At 31.3% G+C, this 25,388-nt stretch overlaps 1 protein-coding gene across 1 annotated transcript; it reads right to left on the minus strand.

Annotated features, from left to right (window-relative positions):
* Nucleotides 1-1,448: 1,448 nt before the first annotated feature.
* Nucleotides 1,449-24,561, minus strand: LOC134680842 (uncharacterized). Its single transcript, XM_063540093.1, has 2 exons — nt 24,221-24,561; nt 1,449-3,760 (listed from the first exon to the last, which is right to left on the minus strand). The coding sequence occupies exon 2, from the start codon at nt 3,746-3,748 to the stop codon at nt 1,808-1,810; it is 1,941 nt and encodes a 646-aa protein (XP_063396163.1). The 5' UTR covers nt 3,749-3,760; nt 24,221-24,561; the 3' UTR covers nt 1,449-1,807.
* Nucleotides 24,562-25,388: the final 827 nt, after the last annotated feature.

A 25,388-nucleotide genomic window follows, 5' to 3' on the forward strand; every position in this document is an offset into this window, starting at 1 on the left:
TTCCATGATTACAGACATGTTTAACCAAGCCGCAAATATTTGACATAGAAACACTAAGTGGCCAAGCAATCGGAGTGGCGGAAATTGTGTCACCGAGCTCTATTTTTGTTTCGTTAAATGTACAAATATAATTTACATTTCTCCGGCAATTTTATATACACTGCAGTTGGTCCTTAAAGTGTAGATTCAACTTCCCAACAGTTTTCTGTATTTTATAATTTATAAAATAGAATCGACATATGGCTTACAAACGTGGAGAGAAGAGGAACCCCAAAATGAACTATCTTTATTTTGTATCGTTAACTGGTAACAAAAAAAAATGTATTTGAATGTCTAAATGGTACAACCACTGTACATTTTAAATTAACTGTGTGCCAGAGCACATCGACATATTAGCCAGTTAGCCGCTTACGTAATTTTAATAGTGCGCAAAATATACAACATACAAAATATGATCAGTAAACAACAAAGTGGTCTCGTACACAAGGGTTTTAAAATCTAACAATTTTACATAACGATTAATTATAATTAAACATGAACATATATAGACTTGTTATTAAATAAGATGATTTTTAACAACTGAATGTACATAGCACTTTTAAATTATAATACACTAATGCTTATACTGCAACAGTACAAATACACACACACACAAACACACCAAAACACACACACACGGTACAAGTATGCACACAAACAGTACATATACACACAAACAGTACAAATACACACGCACATACACTTCCATACATGTGTATGTACCCTGAATGATGCAGTTTTTTTTACCAATCAAGGTGGCCTACGAAAGGTAGTTATCAAATTAAAAATATATTTTAGCTTCACTTGGTAACACCTATATTATAATACTACAATATCAAATGATTTCGTATACTGATATTCGTCTAGAACATTGTCAATTTTATCTTTAAATATTAATCATAACAAGAGGTCTTCATTTTTTCCTCGTGTTTACTTTTTATTCATACTTTGTTTTAAATTATCGATATATCTCAATGCTTTTTTTTAATTTTTGTTGCAACATGTCCTGCCAATTTTCTATTTCGTTTTTAATCGTTATTTTAAAAGAAACCCTATTTCAAATATTAAAATTGATATATATAAAATTAGGTTGCAGTAGATATTTAAATGAATATTTGAGAATTTCAGCAGTTAATATTTTCTTTTAAGAACTCTGTATGGTGACAGCGATGTTTGAGATTTCAAATTCAATGATCAACCATAATTTGTTATTACGGGGGCTATACATTTGTCCATTACAATGTATGCTTCCAATTCGTTGCAATTGATCAAATCAGGAACATATATATGTTAGATATACTGTTCCCAGATCAAATGTATGCTTTTGTCATGGTGTTTTTCAAAAAAAAAAAATGTTTAGAACTTTTTCAGATAGCTGACATTGAAATTAGTTCCAAGTGTTTTTGTGGTTTTCTTTTTTTTAATAATGATGAAGAATTTTACTATTTAACCAAATGATGTCAATTGTAATAGCTCGTATTGGCTCTTCGAGTCAATCTGAAGTCACAAATAAGTTTACTGTCACATTATGATCAAGTAATTCATGAAATGTCTTTTAGTCTATATAAACTTTATACTAATGCATAATGATTCAAGTCTATTCCTCGTTTTATAAAACTATATATATATGATAAAAATTGGGTATCAACTTTTCAGAAAATAACGCACGAATGAACCTCTGCAAAAGTATTTTTGGCCAGGAATTCACTAAAATAAGTAATGATTAGGCGTTTTACAATACAATATAGCAATTAGTTTATACCGAAAACTACATGGTAACTACCCATGTAAGCATAATAATAATACCAACTAAGTTTTGCCTGTATGAAGGAGCACCACTACGAATGGTATCGGAAACGAAATATTTCACATCTTCTCCAGCATTCCGCTGGCTTTTACTTACAGTTTTGTAAATGCTTATTGATTCACGCTTTGGGCAAGTTTTAGGTGGACTATCAATTATGTCAAAGCTAGCTTTTGGCTTTAAATCTCCCTCGAAAACGAGTCTAATAGATAATTCGTTACAGTCTGAAACGTTCAACACAAGTAGTTTCCGAATAGCACCACTTCGAGTAAACACCCAGCACAGAAACTCGGAAACGTCTGATTTTCGTTTCGTTATTATGGCTGTCGTTGAGTTTGTGTTTAATTTAAATGATGCTAAACATAAATAAATTATTTCTTTTTCTGCTGTCGAACAGTCAATTGTACTTATAGTGAAAACGGTTTTGTCATGCTTAGCATCAAAAGTAACGCAGCCATCACATTTTGCACCTTCTTGAAAGTACAAAGAATAAATATCATTTCCGAATTCTTCCGACAAGCCACAATCTACGCCAGTGTGAATTCTAGGATCAATTAAGGTAGTATTCTGAATTTCAACACTTTCTTTACTTTTACCAACTACAATATTAGTTAAAAACTGATTCTCTGCGCATGCTAACTTTCCAACATTACTAAGCGGGAAAACTGGCCAGGTAATACGTTTGCCAAATCGAATCTGTCGTATTGATGGCGATGATTGAAAAACCTCCATGCAAGAAAACTTTGGATAACAACCATTTTCAAACATTTGAAGTAAAATTATATGGTTTTTGTCTGTATAGTTTGATTTAAGACATTGCATTTTGCCCATGTCCTTTTGGTAGAACTCATATGTTGATACATTGACAAAATTTGAAATATTTGTTTGTAGTATTCCCCAATACCCTTTTATGTGTTCCGGTATTGCGCATATATTAGCTTCCGGTCGACAATGATAACATGATTTCTTACAATGCGCTTCCATGTCAGATTCACAAAATTTGCTCTCTGCACATTCTTGGAATTCATCTTCACAAAGAGAATTAATGATGTGTTTTTTAAATGTTATTGACAAATAATTGACAGTTTTCGAAGGAATTCCAAAAGAATTCCCAGGGTCACAAACAAAATCCATGAATAGATACGCTGTAATGACGTCATGCGAATGCGACGTTATTCGTAGACAATATGGCTGAAAGTCATCAGAATCAGGTCTAAGGATGACGAATTTTTCATTCCCAGTCGTCCATTCGGCCATACAATCAACGTGCTGAATCAGGTTCATTTTCAAGTTATTGTGAATACATTCCTCATGTTTAAAGTCGAACATAATTCCTGTTCCTGTTCCGCATTCACTTTCCATTCTAGCCCTCGGAATTTTGTTTGCACAAAGTTGCTTTCCACTTTTACGGATTTGCATATTAAAACCTCCTGAAAATGGGCACTTTATTGGAGGAGCCGTTTGAAAACTTGGTGATGTCATTGGCCAATGATCAAGATTCAAATTATCGCACATCGATGGACTTTTCACAGACATTTTTGTTGATGTTTTAATTTGTATGACGTCATCTGATTGCCTCAAAAACTGAATACATAAATATTCAGTTTCGGCAAGAAGTTGTGTTTTTTCTGTATGTTCCACTATAAACTTGTCATGCTCTCGAGTTTCATTACACTTCCGGATGGACTCAGCACATACAAGACCATTATTTGTACAATACGAGGATTCTATTGTATCCTTGGTAATTTTCGACCTCAATGAAGCCTCGTTATCATATGTCGCTATCCACATACTTCTCCTCGTAACAAACTTCGGAAACGTGCATCCATTCGTAACAGATATCACCATAAGTATATGAAGTACAGCCAACCGCATGCTACATCTAGAATTCATTTTGTCTTTCATTATCAAAGTCAACTGAAAATATAAATAAAAATTAAAACAATGAAAGAAATATTTTATCCATTTGTTGTAGTTATATAATTTGCTAGAACCGCTATATGTAATTATGCAAAATGATTTGGGTAAAATGATTGTTTCCATTTGACTACCAAACTTTTTCTAACTGTCATCATGTTTGTAATCATTTATCATAATTTTTCACTTTGCATATTTATGTTTCTACTAATATTAACACTTTATTCGTAATTAGTTCAAAGTGTGTTACCTCGTACTTTTAAGTTTGAGGTCCCCTGTTGTGGTAAAATTGTAAGTATATTGGTGTTTTTTTTAAAGAATAACGTAACACTTCTTCCGTTCGATTTTGCAGTTTGGTGTTTATCACGTAGTTAAAAAAATCACAGTAAAAGGTGACAATTAGTTAAACCTATGAAAAACATATCATGGAACTTTTTTTTTGTATGTTTAGAATTACAACAAATAAAATAATTATTCTACTAGCAAATAATTGCACTTCAAAACTTGTTGCTAAATTAATAAAAGCTGAATCAAAACTTATTCAATCTGACATTTATTGGAAATTGGTAATAAAAAGCAACTTGTGTCAACATATAATGGCTATCGTGGTTTGTTTGGTCGTCTGCCGCCTGATTAGTTCAAACGCAGGACGGCTATCACAATGATAATATACAATTTTGATTAGTAAAGCGATCCTTTCAAATATTATTTCTTTAGGTTTATTATACATATACTTTACTTAATATATGCATAGATGTTCTCGGCGTGAGAATGTTTCTTAGACCTCTTAATTAATTCAGAGTATCAAAAGTTTCGGTAAGATTTTTGCATACTAGCATCATTTCCATTAATTGTTAGAAGTCTTCAATTAGGAATATCCGTCTTTTATCAAATAAGAATCGTATACGGTCATGTGCAATGCCCAAAGTAAATTTATTCAGAATGGCAATACAGTAAATTAAAAAAAAGTCTAGTCTTGTTTTAAATTACAAAAAGCGAGTTAATACTAATCCCAAAATACCAGACCTATTGAACAGTCATGACCCTATTTATTCAATAAAGTTCCTAAACTAAAAGAGAACGGGATTTTCACGCTGCCTTGAAGACCCACTGGTAACCTTGAACTATAATCTGCTCAGTGTGTGGTCGTGCTGTCACTTCGACATATTCATCGTTTCCATCCTTATTTCATCTTCGCTAGCCAAGGGTTACGATCCACTCCCGCTTTAGAAGCGAGCGGGAGTGGATCGTAACCCTTGGCTAGCGAAGATGTCCTTATTTTAGATCTACATGTATGATTTGATGAATATTTTTCTGATATTTGATTTTTTTTTAACGTCTGCTAGATATATAAGTTTACATGTACTTTTAAAGATAAGTCAATGTGAAATACGTACAATTGAAATTAAACATTTTCAAAGCCCCCCTCCCCCCCTCAGTTTAATTTAAAATCTCTGAAAAATTGTTGGTATATGCATCCGTATTGTTAGAGGAGACATCAGATATATATAGCAACCAATCAACCTGGATTTGTTAAAGCATAATTTTGATAAAACTGAATTTTTCGTTTGATTAAGGTAAATTGAACGTTCCCTGGAAATTTGTACTTCACAAAAGAACATATCATATGGGGAAAAAAACATTAAAATTGATTATTATCTGACAATAACAGGTTGTGTGTCGTAAAATCCAGGTTCACAGAATCCCCGAAAATCAGTATAGGAATTTAAGTCCAAAATATGTTTAAAAATAGAAGTAAAAAGAGAATCTAACTGACCTTCAAGTGAACGTTCATAATCAGGTTTCCAAAGAAATACAATTATTAAAATAAGTTTTATAGTCACAAGAAATGATAATTAACTAGATATTTTACAAGTGTTAGGCGCACTACAGCAGAAAAAATCATAGGAAAATGTTGGTATTTAATATATTGAATGCAGTACTAAAGAACATGTAGGAAGCCAATACATAAAGTATCTGCTAACATTGAATTTACTATTACTTATTAGTTAAGTCCGTGTTCAAATGTATTCATTCACAATTTTTTTTAGAGGTGATAATATAATGCGGTAATCTCAGTTGTTTTGAATATCTTTGTACTCACTGCATACGAAAATACGGCTTTGCTTACAAGACTTACTAAATTTATCCAATAATTTGCATATTTTTCACATTTTAAAACCTACTTCGTGTTTAAAACATTTCTATTTTACTGATTAAGAAATGAATGTTTTACACTTACTTGTCTATAAAATAATTTCTTCAGTTAAAACAAATGAGAAACCTGTATGAAAATTAAGTACAAAATCGCACAAGAAGTATTAAAAATTTATATAGATGAGTTTTTTGCATGTTGTGTCCAATTTCATCCTCTCCATTTAGCTCTTAGTCGAGAATCGGCTCATTCTTACAAATTACTGCAACGATTTCAACGATCTCCAAATGAAAAGAAATTTGAAATTAACATTTATGTCAATGTAAAGCTAGGAGTGGATACTGCGACTTGGCATGGAATCGACATAATAATAAATACACCGTTCTTCAGTCTTTATACAAATGTCCTTCAACACGATGGTGTTTACGAAACTAAACCGTTCAAATTGTAGTATAATGATATTGAAATGTCAATAATCTTATTTTCTTTAGCTAATTCATTAAAAAAAGCATGTATGTTTTACTAAAATAGCATTTCAGGTAGAACGATGTTTTGAATAGATCAGATTGCTTTCTTGGAATTTCAGTACAGAAAGTACGCTTTGCACTAATAGAAATACATACTGTATATAGGTAGTCTTTATGTATTATATTTTCTTTTTTTATATTAAATCCCACACAAAACTTTCATTGACTCTTCGAAAGGTTCATGATCAAAATAATGGCAGACTAATTACAAGTATAAGGTGCGTGAGATATAATCTGAATTATCAAATATCTAATGAACAGAATCTATCAAATAAATAAAAGAAAAGGGAGAGGCAAAAAAAATGCAGACACAAAACAAACACCTAATAAATCAAGTAAAAAAGAGAAATATGGAGGGGAAAAATGGACATTTAAGAAACCTTCATCTATATCCAGCAACTCAATCTAGACGAACAAATACACCAACAATAATTCTCTAAAACGAGCTTTACACTGTGAGTATTTCTTCATAGCTATAAATTTCAATTTATTAGCACCAAACCGCAGTTTGCTACCTTTGTTCTAGTATAATGTTCAATCAAGGTCGAATGTTGATTGATCAATCTGGACAAAAATTACAAACTATAAACATGTTGTAGAAATCCTTTAGATGAAGCCGAAAAACAATGGTTGCAATATTTTTAGCAATTTCAGAGAAGATTTTAAAGAAAACTTTCCAAAACGAAAAAATATTGACGACGGACGCAAAGTGTCACTTGGTCAGGGAAAAACTGCTCAATTAAGAAGCCAAGTTGACGAATAAAACATCTCATTATTAAGAAAGCAAGGTTAAATCTGATTGGTAATTTTAGTACCTTAAGCTAATTCCTGATATTGGCAGCTAGTAAAAGTAACCAACAGATAATAATATGTACATGAACAAGTACCTAGCTAAGATGACAACAATACTTCACTCTTTGCAAAGATCCAATGCAAACTAGGGTATTGAAAATGACATGCAAAAATGACATATAAATAGTGCATTGTATGGCAATGGTGACCGAATACTAATTGTAAATGTATACCAGTGACAAGTTATAGTACATGAATACATGTAAGTATCAAAACCTTAGTACCAGTGATAAGTTTAGTAAGCTTAATACCAGTTGCTTGATTTATTTTTTAACCTTGTGTTAGACTGATTTTTGTCATATTGGAGCCTCTCACAGCTAATGATGTTGCTCATTGTTGCAGGCTGTAAGGTAACACGTTTTTGCCTAAATCCTCTAGATCTGGAATCTTCATATTTTATATAACTAAGTTGACTTTATTATAGTCGATAAGCCAGCTAAAACTAATAGTTGAATTTGTACTTTAAAGCAAACGACCAGATCTTGAATAGTAATACTGAAAATCTATGCAATGTCACAATGTTATTTGAAATTCAAAAAACATCTTTTGAATTATGAAATATCAATTTTCTGAGCAATTTTCTTTCATGAACTGAAATTAAAAGTGAAATATGGAAAACAGCATAGATTTCATACAATACAATTGACTTTCAACATGAAAGCACTTAGAACAGTTTTGATTTTTGATCTTGAAAATCAATAATATTGAATTTAGTAATTTCCCTCGTATTAGCCAATCAAAACATGGTATTTTATCGTGAAGTATAATCATATCATTTATCTAACCTGGTGCAACCAATCAAATACTGTATGATAGTTACACCTGTAATAATAGATTTACATTGATAACAATGAAATTAAATTCAGTAATGGCTCGTGTTCTATTTCACCTAAGGATTAGTATCGGTGACAAATGGGATATTGTTTTGCTAATTGCTACTTCAAAAGACACATTCAAATGTTTAAAAAAATAAAAACTACAACAAAAGCTCAAATTTTAAATTATCAAAGAATCTTCCAATTAAATATCAATGAAATGTTACATTTAATCGTAAACTGATCGTAATTATGCACGTATATCAGATTGGCAGACAGTCAAACGTTTAGAACTTTGTAAAACAGCTCTTCATTTTGCAATAATTTAAACGAAATTAAACACTATATATATATATATATCTTTATTCTCACTGAAACACAGGAAATGACATGCAAACCAAACCAAAATTATTAAAACAAATTGTTCAAAAGGAAAACATGACATAATTTTTATACACAATATATGTAATATACATTTTTTTCATATATCATAGTAAGTATTCTATAAAAAGCACATGCAACTAATTACTCTCCAAACCACTATATATATAAAATACTATAAAATCAAGTGAGAAAAAAAAATCAAAAATCAAAAAATAAATAAATGGGGTTTGCCACATCTCTGGAGTAGCAACTCTCAAATACTTTTTTATTTAACAAATAATACCTGTATGACTATTTCAATAGTTTATTTTACAATGTTATGTAAAATACTGTATGTTGTATCAATCATATATGTTATGTGTATATGCCCCCCTGGGGACCTAATTTGGAAAATAAAATTTATCTTATCTTATCTTATCTTATCTTATATATGCTCTTGAAATATATTCAAAGGATACCCAAGGATATTCAACCCCATAAGTCGGAAACAACTGACAATACCATGGCAAAAAAAACAACAAGGAAAAACGCCAAAAAATATTTACCAATACCCCTATTGAAGTTCGTCCAATTATATATGCATGGTGCATACAGATATTTTAACGACGGTCATATAGGTTGCATGTACATTTGAAGCTTCATAGGGCTAGTTTTATCATTTTCTTATTTTACTTATGATTCTGCAAATGTGAAATACAGTATTGTTCCAAATTACATCTTTACGGCATGTTGGTTAAGTTATATCATGAAATGCGATTCAAATCATTAATTATTTACTCTGTATCTTTAAATTTGATTTTAAGTGCAGTTTCTTCACCATTATTTGCTTTTGAACGCATAAATATCACACATATGATGAATTTAAGGACATGAATATTTCAGGACTGCGTGACGGAGTGTACTTTACCAATTATATCACAAATTGAGAGGATAGTGGTCATTCTTAGGTCACTTTCAAATGCAGACAAAGAAACCCGAACTCCCGTCCAACGGCTGTTGCTGGTAAAAGTAACTAACTTCAATGATTGATTCAGACATGCATTTAGAACATAGATACGATTTATTGTAATGTAAACTTTCGTTGTGAAAATAAAACTGTTAATATCCCATGGTAGTTGCTATCAAAAGGTATAAATCAATCGAACAGGCCTTATCAGTTCGAATCGTTAGTGCAGGATCATATTTAGCATGGACTCTGATCGCTTTCAATAGAGATATATCATCAGTTATTCCAAAACGATATAATAATTATTGATCTAAATAAAAAAAAAAATCAATTAATATACAGTTACCAATTTAAACGCCTATTAGTTAATTGTGCAAGTGTAAATTGAAGGTATAATTGATTTCAGGTACAAAACAGACAATTGTGAAGACTCAGTGTAACCAAAGGTCTATAAAAGATATTTAATAGGTACATTTAAAATTGAAAATAGAAATAACAATAATTCAGAGGTTTGGTTACATCTAATTGATAAAACTCGGCAAATAATTTGGTAAATAATTTTCAATAATGTTGGCTCAGTCCAAGAAGGTTATGTAACTTCCCTTCTCATTTAAAATAAAACAAACTTAAGGCAAATTTATATGTTTTGCTCTCTTCTTTTTATTATCTTTTATTTATATGTCTCTTAAAAAAGATACGTTTACTTTGAATTATGTAATAATGAATTTGCATGCGATGAAATTCTATTGATTAATATTGTATCATACATGTATACGTAGAACACGATCTAGATTGACTAACTTGGGTCTTGTCATTTTTGCGATATTGTGCAAATAAAATATGTTAAAACTAAATAAAAGTGAGGTTATCAACTATCATTGAAGGCCATGTACGTCAATGACAATAAAATGACAATAAAAAGAACAATAAACTAGAAGTCTTATTGCAGGACAATTATTCAAAAATTGTATATGGTAATACGTTCAATCAGCTGTTTATTTCCCTGGGTAAACAGTCACAGTGGAGTGTAACAATGAATTTTCAAGAGAAGACAATATATGGATGAGTTTTGTTACAATCAAGATTTGACAAATAGATATGATTATGCTGTTAAAACTATTAACTGATAATAAAAATCAGAAGTGAAAATCACGATTTTCAAAAAACATTAATGCAACAAGTGCACACTCAATCCAGAGAGACCAAAAACTTAGTGTTCAAATTATATCTTAGACCTTGCTAAAATTCATAAATACAGCTTACCAACGCAATTTATCCCATTACGATTGATCTAATAATACTTATCATTTATCAAGTAAAACGCAACAGTTTCGATGTGTTCAATATTTCTCTCCAGAAATGGAAAGTTCATCGCAAATTTAGATACGCATTCAGTTGGGATTTGCCGTTTATCAGGAAACTTGAGTCATCCAGTTAGTAAATCCAAAGATGTTGAAATACATGGAGATATATAGATACGTTTGTAGCCAAAAGTGTTGTAAAATGAATGGCAAACAAAACAAAAAATAGGACAAACCGGTGAAAAACACGAATGATCAAACGCTAGTAATGAAAAAATCAGACCGCTGAAGGTGTCAGTAGTACATGTATGTTCTTTGGTAATTTTGCATTCAATTTGTCTAGTTTGTCAAACAACATACAATATGTATAGTATGGCTGCTAACGATGCTATTATGTAAAATTATCATAGCATGTATAATTTAATTGTATTCTTCTATATAGCAGTATTTATCATGCAATTTTCAATGTTTGCCTTGTCAATAGTAATAAATAGTAACATAAATTAATTAATTTGCTAACTGAGTAAAATATCTGTTATTTAATATCTATCTCAGGTTATATGGGTCGATTATAACAGTAGTGAGTAATAAGATTGTTGTGAAAATTCTATTGAAATATATTTTTCTAACATCAATTAAATAAATACTGAAAAATGAGACAGATACATATGTTTTTATTTGAACTCTATGGAATTAGTAAAATTAAGTTAATTAACAAATAAAGACTTTTGTAAAGCATCAACATTATATTTGAGCTTTGTAAACACAGGTGTGTACGCATTATTAATGCAATATACATTATAGAATTGTTTAGTGCTTCATTTAAACGACTTAATACCAAGAGATTAAAGGACGAGAACGAAAACAACAATTATAGGTCACCGTATGACTTGCAACATTAAACAAAACCAATACCGTATTGTATGATATAAAAGGCCTCGTTATTGCAAAATGATAAAACACAGAAAATATAATAAAAACGAATAAAAAAAATTAAAATCGAGTTGCCAAAAGGAAGACAATTCTTTAAACAATTACCAAACCACCGACCAATCCCTAAGGCTTATTCCCAAAATTAAAGATAAAAACTGTAAACTGCTGAAAAATCATTAAAAATATTAAATCAGAAAAATGTTTGTATCTTAATTTACTACTAAAATAACGAGGTCCAATGTGTTTGCTGGTATGACGTAAAAACGACGATTAAGTTCCCGTAAATTTAATGCTTACATTAAAATTACATTGATGGAACTCCTTCTGTCTACATGCAACCCAAAGCAATACACGGGTTTTCCTTTCATGCAAACATATTGTTTACGTGGTAGAAATGTTATACTGTAAAACTACATTTAAATTAGTCACATAATTTCTGAATAAAGAGGGATCATATCTATTGTTTTCAAATCTTTTCGGATAAGGAACTCGAACATCAATCTAACTCGTTTATTTTTACTGAATAATCCAGTCGTCATAGCTCGCTAACTTATCCCCTGTCGGTAAACAGGACAACAGACACCAGACACAACTGTTTGTTTATGTAATAGCGAGATATCGATAATTATCATTGATAAAGTACACGATTATACGTTTTAATATCCAATGGTCTTTATAAATTATTAAATGCATTTATGCTTTATAAACTATTAACAACGCAACGAGTGCAATGCCTTTATTCCTAGCAGGGAACTAGCATAAACATGTTCAATTATTAGTACGTTTTATTACAAGTTATATTATAAAGTGGGGGTTTCACAGGTACAGAAATAACGGACTCCAATTCGTACTGCGACTCCTTTCTAATTACTATTTTCTGTCTTCATAATTGCTTTTCAACAGTACAGAGGGTGTAAGGCAATAACAATCAAAACCAAGGAGTAAACAAAGACTCACAAAACCAAAGGACATGTACATCAACAGTTATAAATAATACATAAGAAACAACTTGGCCGGGAGTGAAACCAGGTGCTCCGGAAGGGTAAGCATTTCCTGCACCATCATTTGACTCCTTCAATGAGAACATTGACCACTTAAGACCAAATGACAAGGAGATATATAATTGATTATCTCTCTACGGCTTTCAAGATAGTTGTTAATGTTTGTGTCATTTTGGTCTTTTGTGGATAGTTGTCTCATTGGCAATCATACAATGTACCACATCTTCTTTTTTATATATTCAAGATAGAGCAATCTCATAATTTATGGTAATATATAAACGTTCCAGGATGACAAATAGAAAAAGAACTCAAAAGAGAACAAAAACTGCCTGATTTAATCTTACATTTAAGGTGGTACCTAACACTACAGGGAGATAACTCTGTAAAGTCAGCTAAACGTTTTAATTAGGTTGTGTTGTAAAAGGAATATCAAGCTTCTCAATGATCACAATTGGTGTTTGTCAAACTGCTCTATAACCAGTTTCTGACAAAACGGTTAGTTCAAATTTTTGAATTTTTCATATTTTTTTCAAAGGTTCAAAGTAAATACTTTGACAAAATTTTATGAAAATTAAACGAGCCAAATTAATTTATCAATTTAGTGAAAGTGTTGGGTATCACCTTAAACGGCAACCACTGACTTCTACAAAGATGATCTAGTTAGTCAGTTAGGATTTTGAGACGTTAGAATAAGGATCTCCATCGTTTAATGTTGCTGATTTAGAGTGGAAACATTAAATCAAGCGCAACTATTGAAAATAGAAATTCCGAATAAGACTGGATGCAAGCTAGTTGTTTTGCATGTATTTTATTGCATGATGATTTTCATGAATATAATTTCTACCTTATAACAAAATTTTAATGTGCATTATAAAAATTGATAAGATATTGTATGATAGCCAATGATTATGCAATTTTTCCTGAAATTTAATTTCCTCTCGTGACCAAGAATATTACAACACCTTTTACAAAACCAACATGAATTTACATTTCCTACCTTATTTAGTTTGCTTTTTTAATAGTCTACCAATTTAGTTTATCAATCTTATTGGCGTTGCTAGATGCATGTCGGTAAAACCGGGTTATCTCTCCTTTAATCTATTTTCCCATTCCGAGACAGACTCAGTTGTATTTCTCATGTTCCTTTGATAGGTAACGTTTGATTTTTTTTTATAACTTAAATTTGCATTGAAGTTCCGTTTTTTTTATCATTTTTCTTTAAATTAAAACGAATAACCAACACCGAAAAAAAATTTGATAGTGGACTGAATATAAGAAAAGATGTGGGATAGCCAATGAGACAACACTCCACAAGAGACCTAAATGACACAGAAATTAACAACAATAGTTTACCGCATGGCCTTCAATAATGAGCAAAGCCCATACCGCATAGTTCTTCAAAGTCACCAAAGGCACCACCTTTTCCTTTATGGTCAGTCTTATCTATGATTTTAATTTTTATCCAAAATCATATCAAATGTTCTACCTGTACCATAGCACACAAAACAAACGAGCCAGTTTCATCAACACAAACAATATAACCATGATTTACATGCATATATATATCTTCCGTGCCAACAAACCATATACAAAGATTAATTTCCGCCTGGATATTAATTAAGCTATAGTAATTGTTATTAGATGTTTGTGGGATTCATGTCAAAAGGACAAATGGCAAAGTAATCAATTGCTATTGAAAGCTTCATAGGATATTAGTCTTTTAATGGATATTTGTCTGTGAGAGCAGGAAGAACTGAAGAGAACACAGGAAACAACAAATATGAAAAATTATCGACGACCTCTTCAGTAACAAAATCATGCTACGAGCTACTTGGTAATAATTATTTCATTTGTTGACAATTAGCTTATTTTGAAATGACAAAATTACCATAATTTGGTTTGATGGCCTAGCTTGGACAGTTTCGTGTACAGACGACCAGTCTCAACTGGTTCAGACGCGGCCCAGGGGAGATATCTTGATATATTTGTCAATCGTTATGCTATATATTTTTTGCGTTGCTTAGAAGTGTTGTTAGGTAGCTGTCTTCTTGATGTTTGATCCCAATGATAACTTTACTTATGAAAGAGGAAATATTTATTGATGTTATAAAAAGTCTTTTAGAGTCAGCAACGGTTATCACTGAAGGTCAATTAAAATTCATTTGTTTTACCTGTTTTCTTTTTCAGTTGTATTTGGAATTACCTATTTATCTGTTCTGGTTTTAAATCGTTTACCAAACTAGAGGCTCTAAAGAGCCTGTGTCGCTCACCTTGGTCTATGTTAATATTAAACATTGTACACAAATGAATTCATGACAAAATTGTGTTTTGGTGATGGTGATGTGTTTGAAGATCTTACTTTACTAAACATTTTTGCTGCTTACAATTATCTCTATCTATAACATTAGTTTCTGTGGAAAATGTTAGTGAAAATCTACAAATTTTGTGAAAATTGTTAAAAAATGACTATGAAGGGCAATAACTCCTCAGGGGGTCAATTGACTATTTTGGTCATGTTGACTCATTTTTAGTTCTTACTTTACTGTACATTATTGCTGTTTACAGTTTATCTCTATCTATAATAATATTCAAGATAATAACAAAAAAACAGCAACATTTCCTCAAAATTACCAATTTAGGGGCAGCAACCTAACAACCGATGATCCAATTCATCTGAAAATTCCTGGGCAGATAGATCTTGACCTGATCAACAATTTCAACTCTGTCAGATTTGCTCTTAATGCTTTGTTTTTTGGGTTATAAGCCAAAAACTGCATTTTACTCCCATGTTCTATTTTTAGCCATGGCCGCCATCTTGGTTGGTTGGCCAAGTTACCGGACACAATTTTTATACTAGATACCCCAAAGATGATTGTGGCCAAGTTTCAATTAATTTGGCCCAGTAGTTTCAGAGGAGAAGATTTTTCTAAAAGATAACTAAGATTTATGTAAATGGTTAAAAATTGACTATAAAGGGCAAGAACTCCTACAGTGGTCAACTGACCATTTTGGTCATGTTGACTTATTTGTAGATCTTACTTTGCTGAACATTATTGCTGTTTGCAGTTTTTCTCTATCTATAATAATATTCAAGATAATAACCAAAAACAGCAAAATTTCCTTAAAATTACTGATTCAGGGGCAGCAACCTAACAACGGAATGTCAGATTCATCTGAAAATTTCAAGGCAGATAGATCTTGACCTGATAAACAATTTTACCCCATGTCAGATTTGCTCTAAATGCTTTGGTTTTTGAGTTATAAGCCAAAAACTGCATTTTACCCCTATGTTCTATTTTTAGCCATGGCGGCCATCTTGGTTGGTTGGCAAGGTCACCGGACACAATTTTCAAACTAGATACATCAATGATGATTGTGGCCAAGTTTGGTTAAATTTGGCCAAGTAGTTTCAGAGGAGAAGATTTTTGTAAAAGTTAACGCCGGACGCAGGACGACGACGACGGACGACGACGGACGACGACAGACGACGGACGCCAAGTGATGAGAAAAGCTCACTTGGCCCTTCGGGCCAGGTGAGCTAATAAAAGCGAGTTGTTAAACCGCTACTAAACCGAAAACGAACTTATATTGACAAGGGAAAAAAATCAAAAGACAAACACAGAATACTGAAGACACAATATAGGAAACTACGGACATAGCAACATAGCAACACGAACTACATCATAATTGGGGGTTATCGCAGGTGCTCGGAATGGTAAGCAGATCGAATAAAGTGTACATTTTGAAACCTATTCCAAGGATGCTGTACATGCACATTTTTTATGTTTCTAGTCAAAGTAAGAGTTTCTAAATTTGAATAATTTGGGATGGTTTTACAGATTCAAATAATGGGTCTTATCATGCAACTATACTTAAAATTAAAAAAAATAAATAATTCCACCTTATGTGAAATTTTCTTTTCTTTGCTTGTGCTTTGTGTTATTAGGCAATTCCATGTGCCGGGTATTTGGTTTGCTAGGATGGGAAATATCATGTCCAATAATAATGCGACTTCTGAAGACCTCTAGATTTTTCATTGACATTGATAAAAAGAACATTCGTTTGGAATTAAACAATCATGTCATGCTTACAAGGGGTATTTGCCAAAAGTATACAATACCATATTGCAATATTCCTACGCCATAATTAGTGCACAAATGGGAAAATATTGTCGTATCACCATGTAACAGTACCGACCACAAAGTCTTCCCCAAGTAGGTCTAATTGCATTAGATATCTCAATAAAAACCTAAAAGAAAATTGGTAATGGCATACAATGATTACTTCTGTATATAGTCAGTAGACAAGCCAACCTAGATGTACTATAAATATTCTCATCACTAAACAAAAATATGAACAAAGCAAAGAGATATAAGGATTAGTGGTGTAACAAGAAAACTATAAAACCTTTATATACTCGTAATTGTATTTTTGTTGCTGGGATTAGCTGAGACGTGACATGCATGTAATACTTCTACTTAAAAGAATGGCTTAACTATATCATGTCTATGATAAAAATCTTCTTGTAATGGTTAAATTATTACAAATATTTTTTGTGTCGCTGCAAATAGTATTTCCCTAAAATATACTCTTCTCATTATATTAACTGATCCATTTTGTATTTATTTTCTAAGGTAAAAAGGAACAAATCTTTAAAATCTTCATTTCCGTTTAAGAGCGATGATATTCAAAAACATCCCCAAGTTGGTTAAAAAGTGTCATTTGAGGCAAGTCTTGTAAGTCTTATACAGGAATTGCATTTGAAGATCTTGTCATGGTTGTTTTAAGTTTCTCTCTATCTGTTTTAGTTCTCAAGAAAGAAAAAAAAACGGTTTTATTCAAGGACGAAAACTCTCATAAGCAGTCGATTCACAATTTCGATCACGTTCCTAATTTGTAAATCCGTGTTACTGATTATGTGTATTGTTTATAGTTTAATCCATCTACTACAGCTTTTAAAAAAGGGAATCTACATAAACATATGTAAAACTAGATGTCTGCCTTCAAGAAGCAGTTAAACTTTGATAATTTTCGGGGAATTAAGAAGTATTATATCTCTTAGACTAAATTCTTGCATTTTAATAAAGGACGAAGACAGCCACCATCCCGTCAGATATTGTCTTCATACACAAATGTATAAATGTTTTCAAAATATTTCACAATTTGTGTATTTAACCTTGTCTTTTTTTTTTAACTACGATGGTGGCTGTCTTCGTCCGTGTGTTTGGCAGACAATAAAATACCACAAACTTTTAAAGTATACTAGATACCATATGGTTTATTCATAGATATAAGAAGATGTCATATGTGTGCCAATGAGACAACTCTCCATCCAAGTCTTAATTTGTAAAAATAAACCATAATAGATCAAGGTACGGACTTCAACACGGAGCTTTGGCTCACACCAAACAGATAGCTATAGAGGGCCCCCAAAATGACTAGTATAAGGTCATCCAAACAGGAAAACCAACGTTCTAATCTTTAAAATAACGAGAAACAGTGTAGTTGAAACTTGTCCAGTAATTTCAGAGATTTTAAAAAAAATACGACGACGGCGGATGCCAAGATCTAGCTTCGTCGGGCTTTTGGACCAGGTTAATAAAAAAGATCAGTTGTATACATAATCATAAGACTTAGTGTACTTTAACTTCGGCTGTTGTCTGATCTTTGGTTCAAACGTTGGGTTGTTGTCTCTTTGACATGCCCCTTATTTCAATTTTCAATTTTATTTAAATTACGCAACAATTACAGTGATATAATTCACCATTAGTAATGAGCTAATGACACATGTATGGGTTTTCCGCATCTCAAAGTGTTAATGCTTGACAATAACACACTTTTGCTTCTAAGCACGAACCATCTTTAAAAGTACTTTCTGCTGCCAATGATTTAAAAAATAAATAAAAACAAAGACATAATAAGAATACTAAAACATTAATGGAAATTTAGAAAACATTACTGTTAATAATCAAACAAATAATCATGTAATATTTGCTGCAACACGAGACAATCATCAAAAGATTTAGAACAAAAAAAAAATGATAAAACATAGAAAAATAGAAATATAAATAGCAAAACGTATTTATAACTGAGCAAACATAACTTTTCACAAAAAGTAAACAATCCTATAAAATACACTGAAACACGAGAGAATCGTGAAAATATGTGATCGTTCGTGCAATACGAGATAATAGTACCGATATTTGTCCATTAGTTATCATTTACCGAAGAAAATTGATATCAGTTTCAAAAATACAAAATTTTACTAATAATTGTTCAAACAACAGACCATTTTATTATTAATAAATACTCTTATCTTTTTGTACAGTGCAGTATTTTATATAACTGCATATAGATCATATTTTTACATTTGGTTAATTTGACTTTATTAGATTAAGTATATAGATGGAATGGATTAAGTTAAGTATATCTTTACAAATATCGATTAAGTGAGTTTTTTATGAGCATGAAACAAAAGTTCTATTCACTGGGTAATGCTAAAAGAGTGAGGAATGGTACATCACTTATTCCGATCTTAATGTATAAATATAAATTTATCATTAAGATTGTATACTCTTGGGTATTAAAAATAGAATTTGTGGATTTATTGGCATTAATCCTTTGAACTTTAGAAATTATATGTAACTTTGAGAAGAATTAAATCTGATTTTATTTCAATCTCAGGTTTTAATTTAATTTAACTTAAGGACAAAAGTACTTGGCTTATTTAACTCGGGTTTTCTCTGAAATACAATTTTGTAAAAACTGAATGGGCTAACTGTTATGGTTTCTTTTCTTTATTTTTTCGACCGTCTCTTCTTTATCAAGCTCAATTCAATTATTCTGGTCATTCGGTAGTTTAGGTATACATTTCAATTAAAGATTGGTAATGTGCTGTTCTCAGAAGAAAACATTACAATCTTTTTTTTAAATTTTTTTTGTGTTGGGTGAGGGCTCAATTCTCATTTTTTTTTGTATATATATACCCCATTACTTGCTGTCGTTAATCAGGTTAATTTTCTAATTGGTCCCCATTGAGCTGCGAGAAAGATCACACGTGTATTATCAGGCAAGCAGTCAGGTATCTAGATCTCTAACCATACCAAGGTACGATAAAAAAAAATCACAAGTCGAAATACAATTACTTGATCAAAATTATACAAGAAGCATAAAACTGCAATCACACCTATTATACATAGAGCCGAAATATCCTTGGGATTCTGAAAGAAAAGTATTTTCGGTTTCACTGATTCTTAATCTAAGAACTCTTGTCGTTGTAATATAAAAGAACTGTTGCACAAATCGATGTATATACAGTGAAATGTTGCGCTCTACCCAATTCTTGAGATATTTTGGAATAGAATTAAAAAACGTCCATTTTTTGGCAAGTTCTATCTAATATAGCATCAGTACTCCCCCATTTTTATTTTACACATTACACGCTTGTATATAATTCTCCTATCTTGCTTATAAAAGCATTCTTAAGAGCCACCTTTAATACATCAAATCAAATTTGGAAGGCGAAAAAAATCGTAGAAAATTTACATTTTAAAACACAATCTGATTTTACTCCAAACATGGTAGAAACATTATTAATATTAAATGTTTTAAAGAGTATAATACAACAATGTACTAATATTCAAAAAGATACAAAACGCCACATGAGTCTGTGCTTGTCAATAAAAGTTCGTAGACATTTTAGTGCAAAATGGTGAAGAAGAAAAAATTGACAAGAACAAAATTGTAATTTACCATAATTTAAGTGGTTGAAATACCTGTGTATTACGTCATACGTGCTAAAATGGTCGTGTGCTGCTTGTTAATAAGTGGAAAACAGGAAGAAGACTAATGGCGTCGAGTAAAATGTTATTTCTTGCTTAATCTAATGTAAATTTCATCTTCATTTAATATTGTTCTGTTCGTGTGTATCGCCTCGTGTGCTGATGTGTTAAACACCAGTGTTCAATCAATTGATCTAAGCAAAAGAATGGCTGTTAAATATTGTTAGAAAGTTTTAAATTACATAAATAAAAAAGGCAGTGCAAACAAAATAAGACAGTAAACATTTAAATTTATATCTTTATTTTTTTGAAGAAAAAGAACTTAACTGCAAGCAAACTCCGAAACAGTGGTGACGTACGTTGCTTCGCTAAACCACCATCAAGTCAACGTAGCGTGGTAAAGAGGACGTTACCACTGTTTCGGAGTTTGTACTGCAAGTAGAACCAGCCATTATCGGGATCATAATGAAATAGTGATATATATAACAGAAGGTACGTCGTCATGGATACTTTCAATATTCCATAAAGATTGAACAAACTTAAGTTCATCAATGATACAAATATTCTTATTTAAGCGTTGACATATTTTGCAAGGGAGTACTAATATCTAACATTTAGGGATCCGTTTATTCATTACGATTAACTTTTGCATTTCAGTAGGTCAATTTCATTTTCTGTTTAACCCCCTCCTGCACACAAATAAAACAATTTATGAGCCTCTTTCAAACTTATCCGTACCTGAACAAAAAACAATCTGCACTACCTAATCCATCCAACTATGATCTATCTTTTTATACTAAATGTCTCGAATTCGATTTGATGAACCTCCTCCATTCTGCAAGTGGATAGTTCAGGCTGGTTTACTCAGACTGCTCCCCTTTTGCTGCGTGTTTTTCTTATCCGATATTCATAGGAAAGCATGATTTAAATTGTTTTTGAATGATGACTTGAATTTGAATTTGTAATAAGAATTATCTGCAGATTATAAAAGACCTTGCGTTATGATTTGACATTTAAATATTTCGTTACATAAAAAGACATATTTGAAAGTTTAATACTTTGTTGTAGATTAAGCTCCAATTAAAGATGTATTTTATATCATGAACATACCTTCCTTCTCATCACCATTAACTTTAAGGATAGTCTTGCTATTTTAAGTCACTGCGTTGGCGTGTATTAGAAATTTAAATCAGAGTTTTGTATATTTTATATACATAATTATTATTTAAATAAATAAATATATAGTGATTTCTTTCAGTTAATTTAGCTAACCATGACGGTAAGCTCGTGGAAGCATACTTCGATTTAGGTATTTCATTGGTTCAGATCCCGAAAGGTTCAGACCACAGACTACTAAATTGGTATTGTTGAATTCTCCGTCACACACGTGGCGTAAGTGAATATGGTCGACTTGGAGTCGGTGGTAAACGTGCCCAGGTAGAGTGACATGTCTTCGCGCTGACGGTTACCTAGTTAAACTCCGACTCAGCTTGTCGGTCTTGTACATAACAGGGTTATATTGTTATAACATTGTCATGTTCTCGTCTCGAGTATGCATTCTATTTGCCACTAGACCCTATACAGTTATATATCAATCTATTCATTTCAGTTTGTGTGATTTTGAAAAAAAAGTTCTTGCCTAGTCAAAGCCCATGTGTGTTGACTCGGCATTTAACTCATATACTAATAGCAATCAAACAACCAAACATAATTATGTATATCTCTTGTCTATATATACCTGGTAAAAATGATGGTTTATTGAGAATAATGATATACAGTAGAGCCGTTGACATACAGCAGACCAATGATATATCATACAGTTAATAATAAAACGGTAAACTTTGCGCAGTACAAACTTCACAAAAGTGCTAGAAATAAATGTGCTCTCTAGTTTTAAAGCATCCTACAAACACATTTCATATTTTGAGACAATGTATGCTATAAGACATTATTTGGGTGACTTAGAGTAAAGGGAAAGAAACTTGTTATTCATTGACCCTGGTTTTGTAATGCGCTATTAAAGATCATTAAATCATTGACGATTACAACACAACCAAAATTGTAATCTGAATAATAAATTCCATTAGAATTTGTTTTATGCAAAAGAAAAAGAAAATCAATTACATGGATGACTAATTTGTCACGTACAATTTCCAAAAACTTAAAACGACCTTACATGTATAAGATAAAAGGAATATCTCTCTTGAATACTGGACAAGTGAAGTAAATTGTTACAACAGAAGTGTGATCTATTACTGAATTAAACAAAATACTTGTTAAAAGAAACTGTTTGCTAACTTATTTAATTATTCTTCTCACTTTATTGTTAACAACTGTTAAACAAACAAAAGACAAAGACAACAAAAAACATACAAAATAAAAGAAATAACTAAAGATTTCAAAAAAGTTTAGAAATCAAATAAAATTATGTTGCATACCTGTGACACTATATACCAATGCACTCTGTATAAGAATTTTAAAACTCACTTATAGAAATACAAACTTTGTTAGTTGTAAGTCCATATTAAACATGGCACCCAATCTCTCAACCAGATAGCTAGCATCCCTGTCCGTTAGACCTGTTAAACGCCGTACAAACACATGTTGACATTTTCTATTTTATTTCTCCTTAGGAACATTAACCACATTTTCCCAATACTCAAACGAAGTTATTGGAACCATTTAACAATACGACTCAGTCACATGTTATAGCTTGATTCAATAGAAAAATATTATTATTGATGCTAATTTCAATGTAGATTTCAGCTGCCAATCATCTAAGCTAATCTTTTTCTCGCTGCTGATGTCTAATCCCTTATTCAGTAAAATATTAATATATACACCAATTTTCACGACTCTATAGGGGAATTTATTAGTTATTTTCCATCAGAGGGTTGAATTTCATCGCGGTTTTCTCATGTTGCCTATTGTGTATATTGAGATAAAAGATATATGGATGCAATAATATGCATGTATATATATTCAATATTAACGCTATTACAATGCATTATTAATGAAGTTACATTGTTATTTGCAATTGTAATGATATATGAAAGTCATTATTACGTGTCATCAGGGTGTACCAAAATCGAAGATAAAAAATTCAATGCTGTTATTTAAGACTCGTTTAGTTAAATTTTAAACTGTTTTAAATGGAATTGTATTATATGTTAAATTAGTCATGAATCTATAAATCAACTTTTATCATTCATTAAAAGTACAATGAAAATATGATTTTATATAGTATTGACTTATTTGATATTCTGAAAAATTTTGAAAAAATAATATACAAAGAAACATATACAATTTTTAGAATAAATAGAGTGCAAACAAAGGAGAAAAATAAATAAAAAGAAAATGAGTGCACTTACTAGTGCAACGTCAAACGTCTTTAAAAAGTAGTTTACGATTTTCGAGTGCACAAAACAAGTTTAAATGTAATCCCAAGATAAAAAAAATGGAGAGCCAAAACATAAAAGGGGTTAAAAAGTATAACCAAAATCTGTCAACATTTGCTTTGATTGCAGGGCATTCAACAGCCAAGTTACACATGCCTGTATAAAATACACCACGAAGCGTTCATGTTCCATGTAAAAATTTAAAACAGAACTTTTAAACTCTGTTTGCATTGTTTTGTTTATATTTTCCCAAGCAAAATATAGCCCTAGATTTCTATATCCACATGAAATATAATGATTTACAAAATTAAACATTATTCCCAATAATCGCTATTCTATCAAATTTAACATAGATCAAGTTTCTTACCTTTGGGAGCTACTAAACTCTTAGTTCTAGAACTCACAGCAATATTTCACAAAACATGTCACTTTTGTTGATCTGTTTTAAGGTCCTCTGTCAATCTTTTCTCTCGGAGGTGAGAAAATCCGAACAAGTTTGACAACAGTTGGTTTCGTAAATTATGCATAAAGTTTACAGGCACCATATTTTCATTCCCAATTTATTTGTTTGAATAGCCAAACTTGCTAATGGTATGTCTCTATAGACTTAGAAATAATCAAATTAACTAATCAATGTCCAATTTATAACAATGTTATTTGAAAGAAGCACGTGCCCATTGTCTTCTGATTTTCGGTAATGGTCGTCTGCTTGTGTTCCGTAATGGTCGATTAGATTTTAATTGGAGTAGGTAAACAGCATTTATTTCTCAAAAGTGTTGATCTTTTATAGATGGACATTAATATTGATTATTTTAAATGGAAACTGTAAATGAAAGGCTTTCAAATAGTTTTCTTCTGTCAATATTTAATGATCACTACATCATAGTCGATCATTGCATTATCAGTCCTGTCAATCCCGACCACCTAACCAATCAAGGATTATTTTATGATATGATAAGTGAAATATGGTTTCTTAATATCATACTCGCATCTTTTTTTACCTGATTTGTTTTTGGGAGGGGGATGATTCTTCTGATTGACCTTGAAAGTGATGACTTTTAAAATAAGTAACAGAGATGGTTTCAAACACACCACGGAATTAGTGATTGCATTTGTTTAATGTAAATACCCACTAAGTGTAGGGTACACATTGAACACTAATAAAAGCGTATAGAAAACCATTGAAACCATTACATTTGAAAACTATATGATGTAAATGTGAAATTCAAATAGGCGTTACCATACATGTATTGACTGTCTTGCATCGACATTGTCATGCTATTAAAGCGTTTAGAATTTGGCTGTCTGTAAATTTAACATTATGGGTACTTTTAAAGTTAACATTTCGATATCTTATTTTTTTATATGCACTTTACTTTGGAATGCAAACAACTTATGATGTTGATTTCGAGAAAATATTGAGTTCAAACTTCAATGAGTAATTTATTTTAAAAAAATGTTTCTTTATGTTACGCATACAACAAATTTCCCCCGTAGTTTTATGCAAACAGTTGTTCTAATTGTATCTATCATAA

The sequence above is a fragment of the Mytilus trossulus genome, chromosome 8 (genome assembly GCF_036588685.1).
Source record: "Mytilus trossulus isolate FHL-02 chromosome 8, PNRI_Mtr1.1.1.hap1, whole genome shotgun sequence".
NCBI classification, from domain to species: domain Eukaryota; kingdom Metazoa; phylum Mollusca; class Bivalvia; order Mytilida; family Mytilidae; genus Mytilus; species Mytilus trossulus.

What these genes read in the sequence shown, in the direction of transcription:
- LOC134680842 (XM_063540093.1), bottom strand. Translation starts at nt 3,748, where the DNA reads ATGAAAGACAAAATGAATTCTAGATGTAGCATGCGGTTGGCTGTACTT.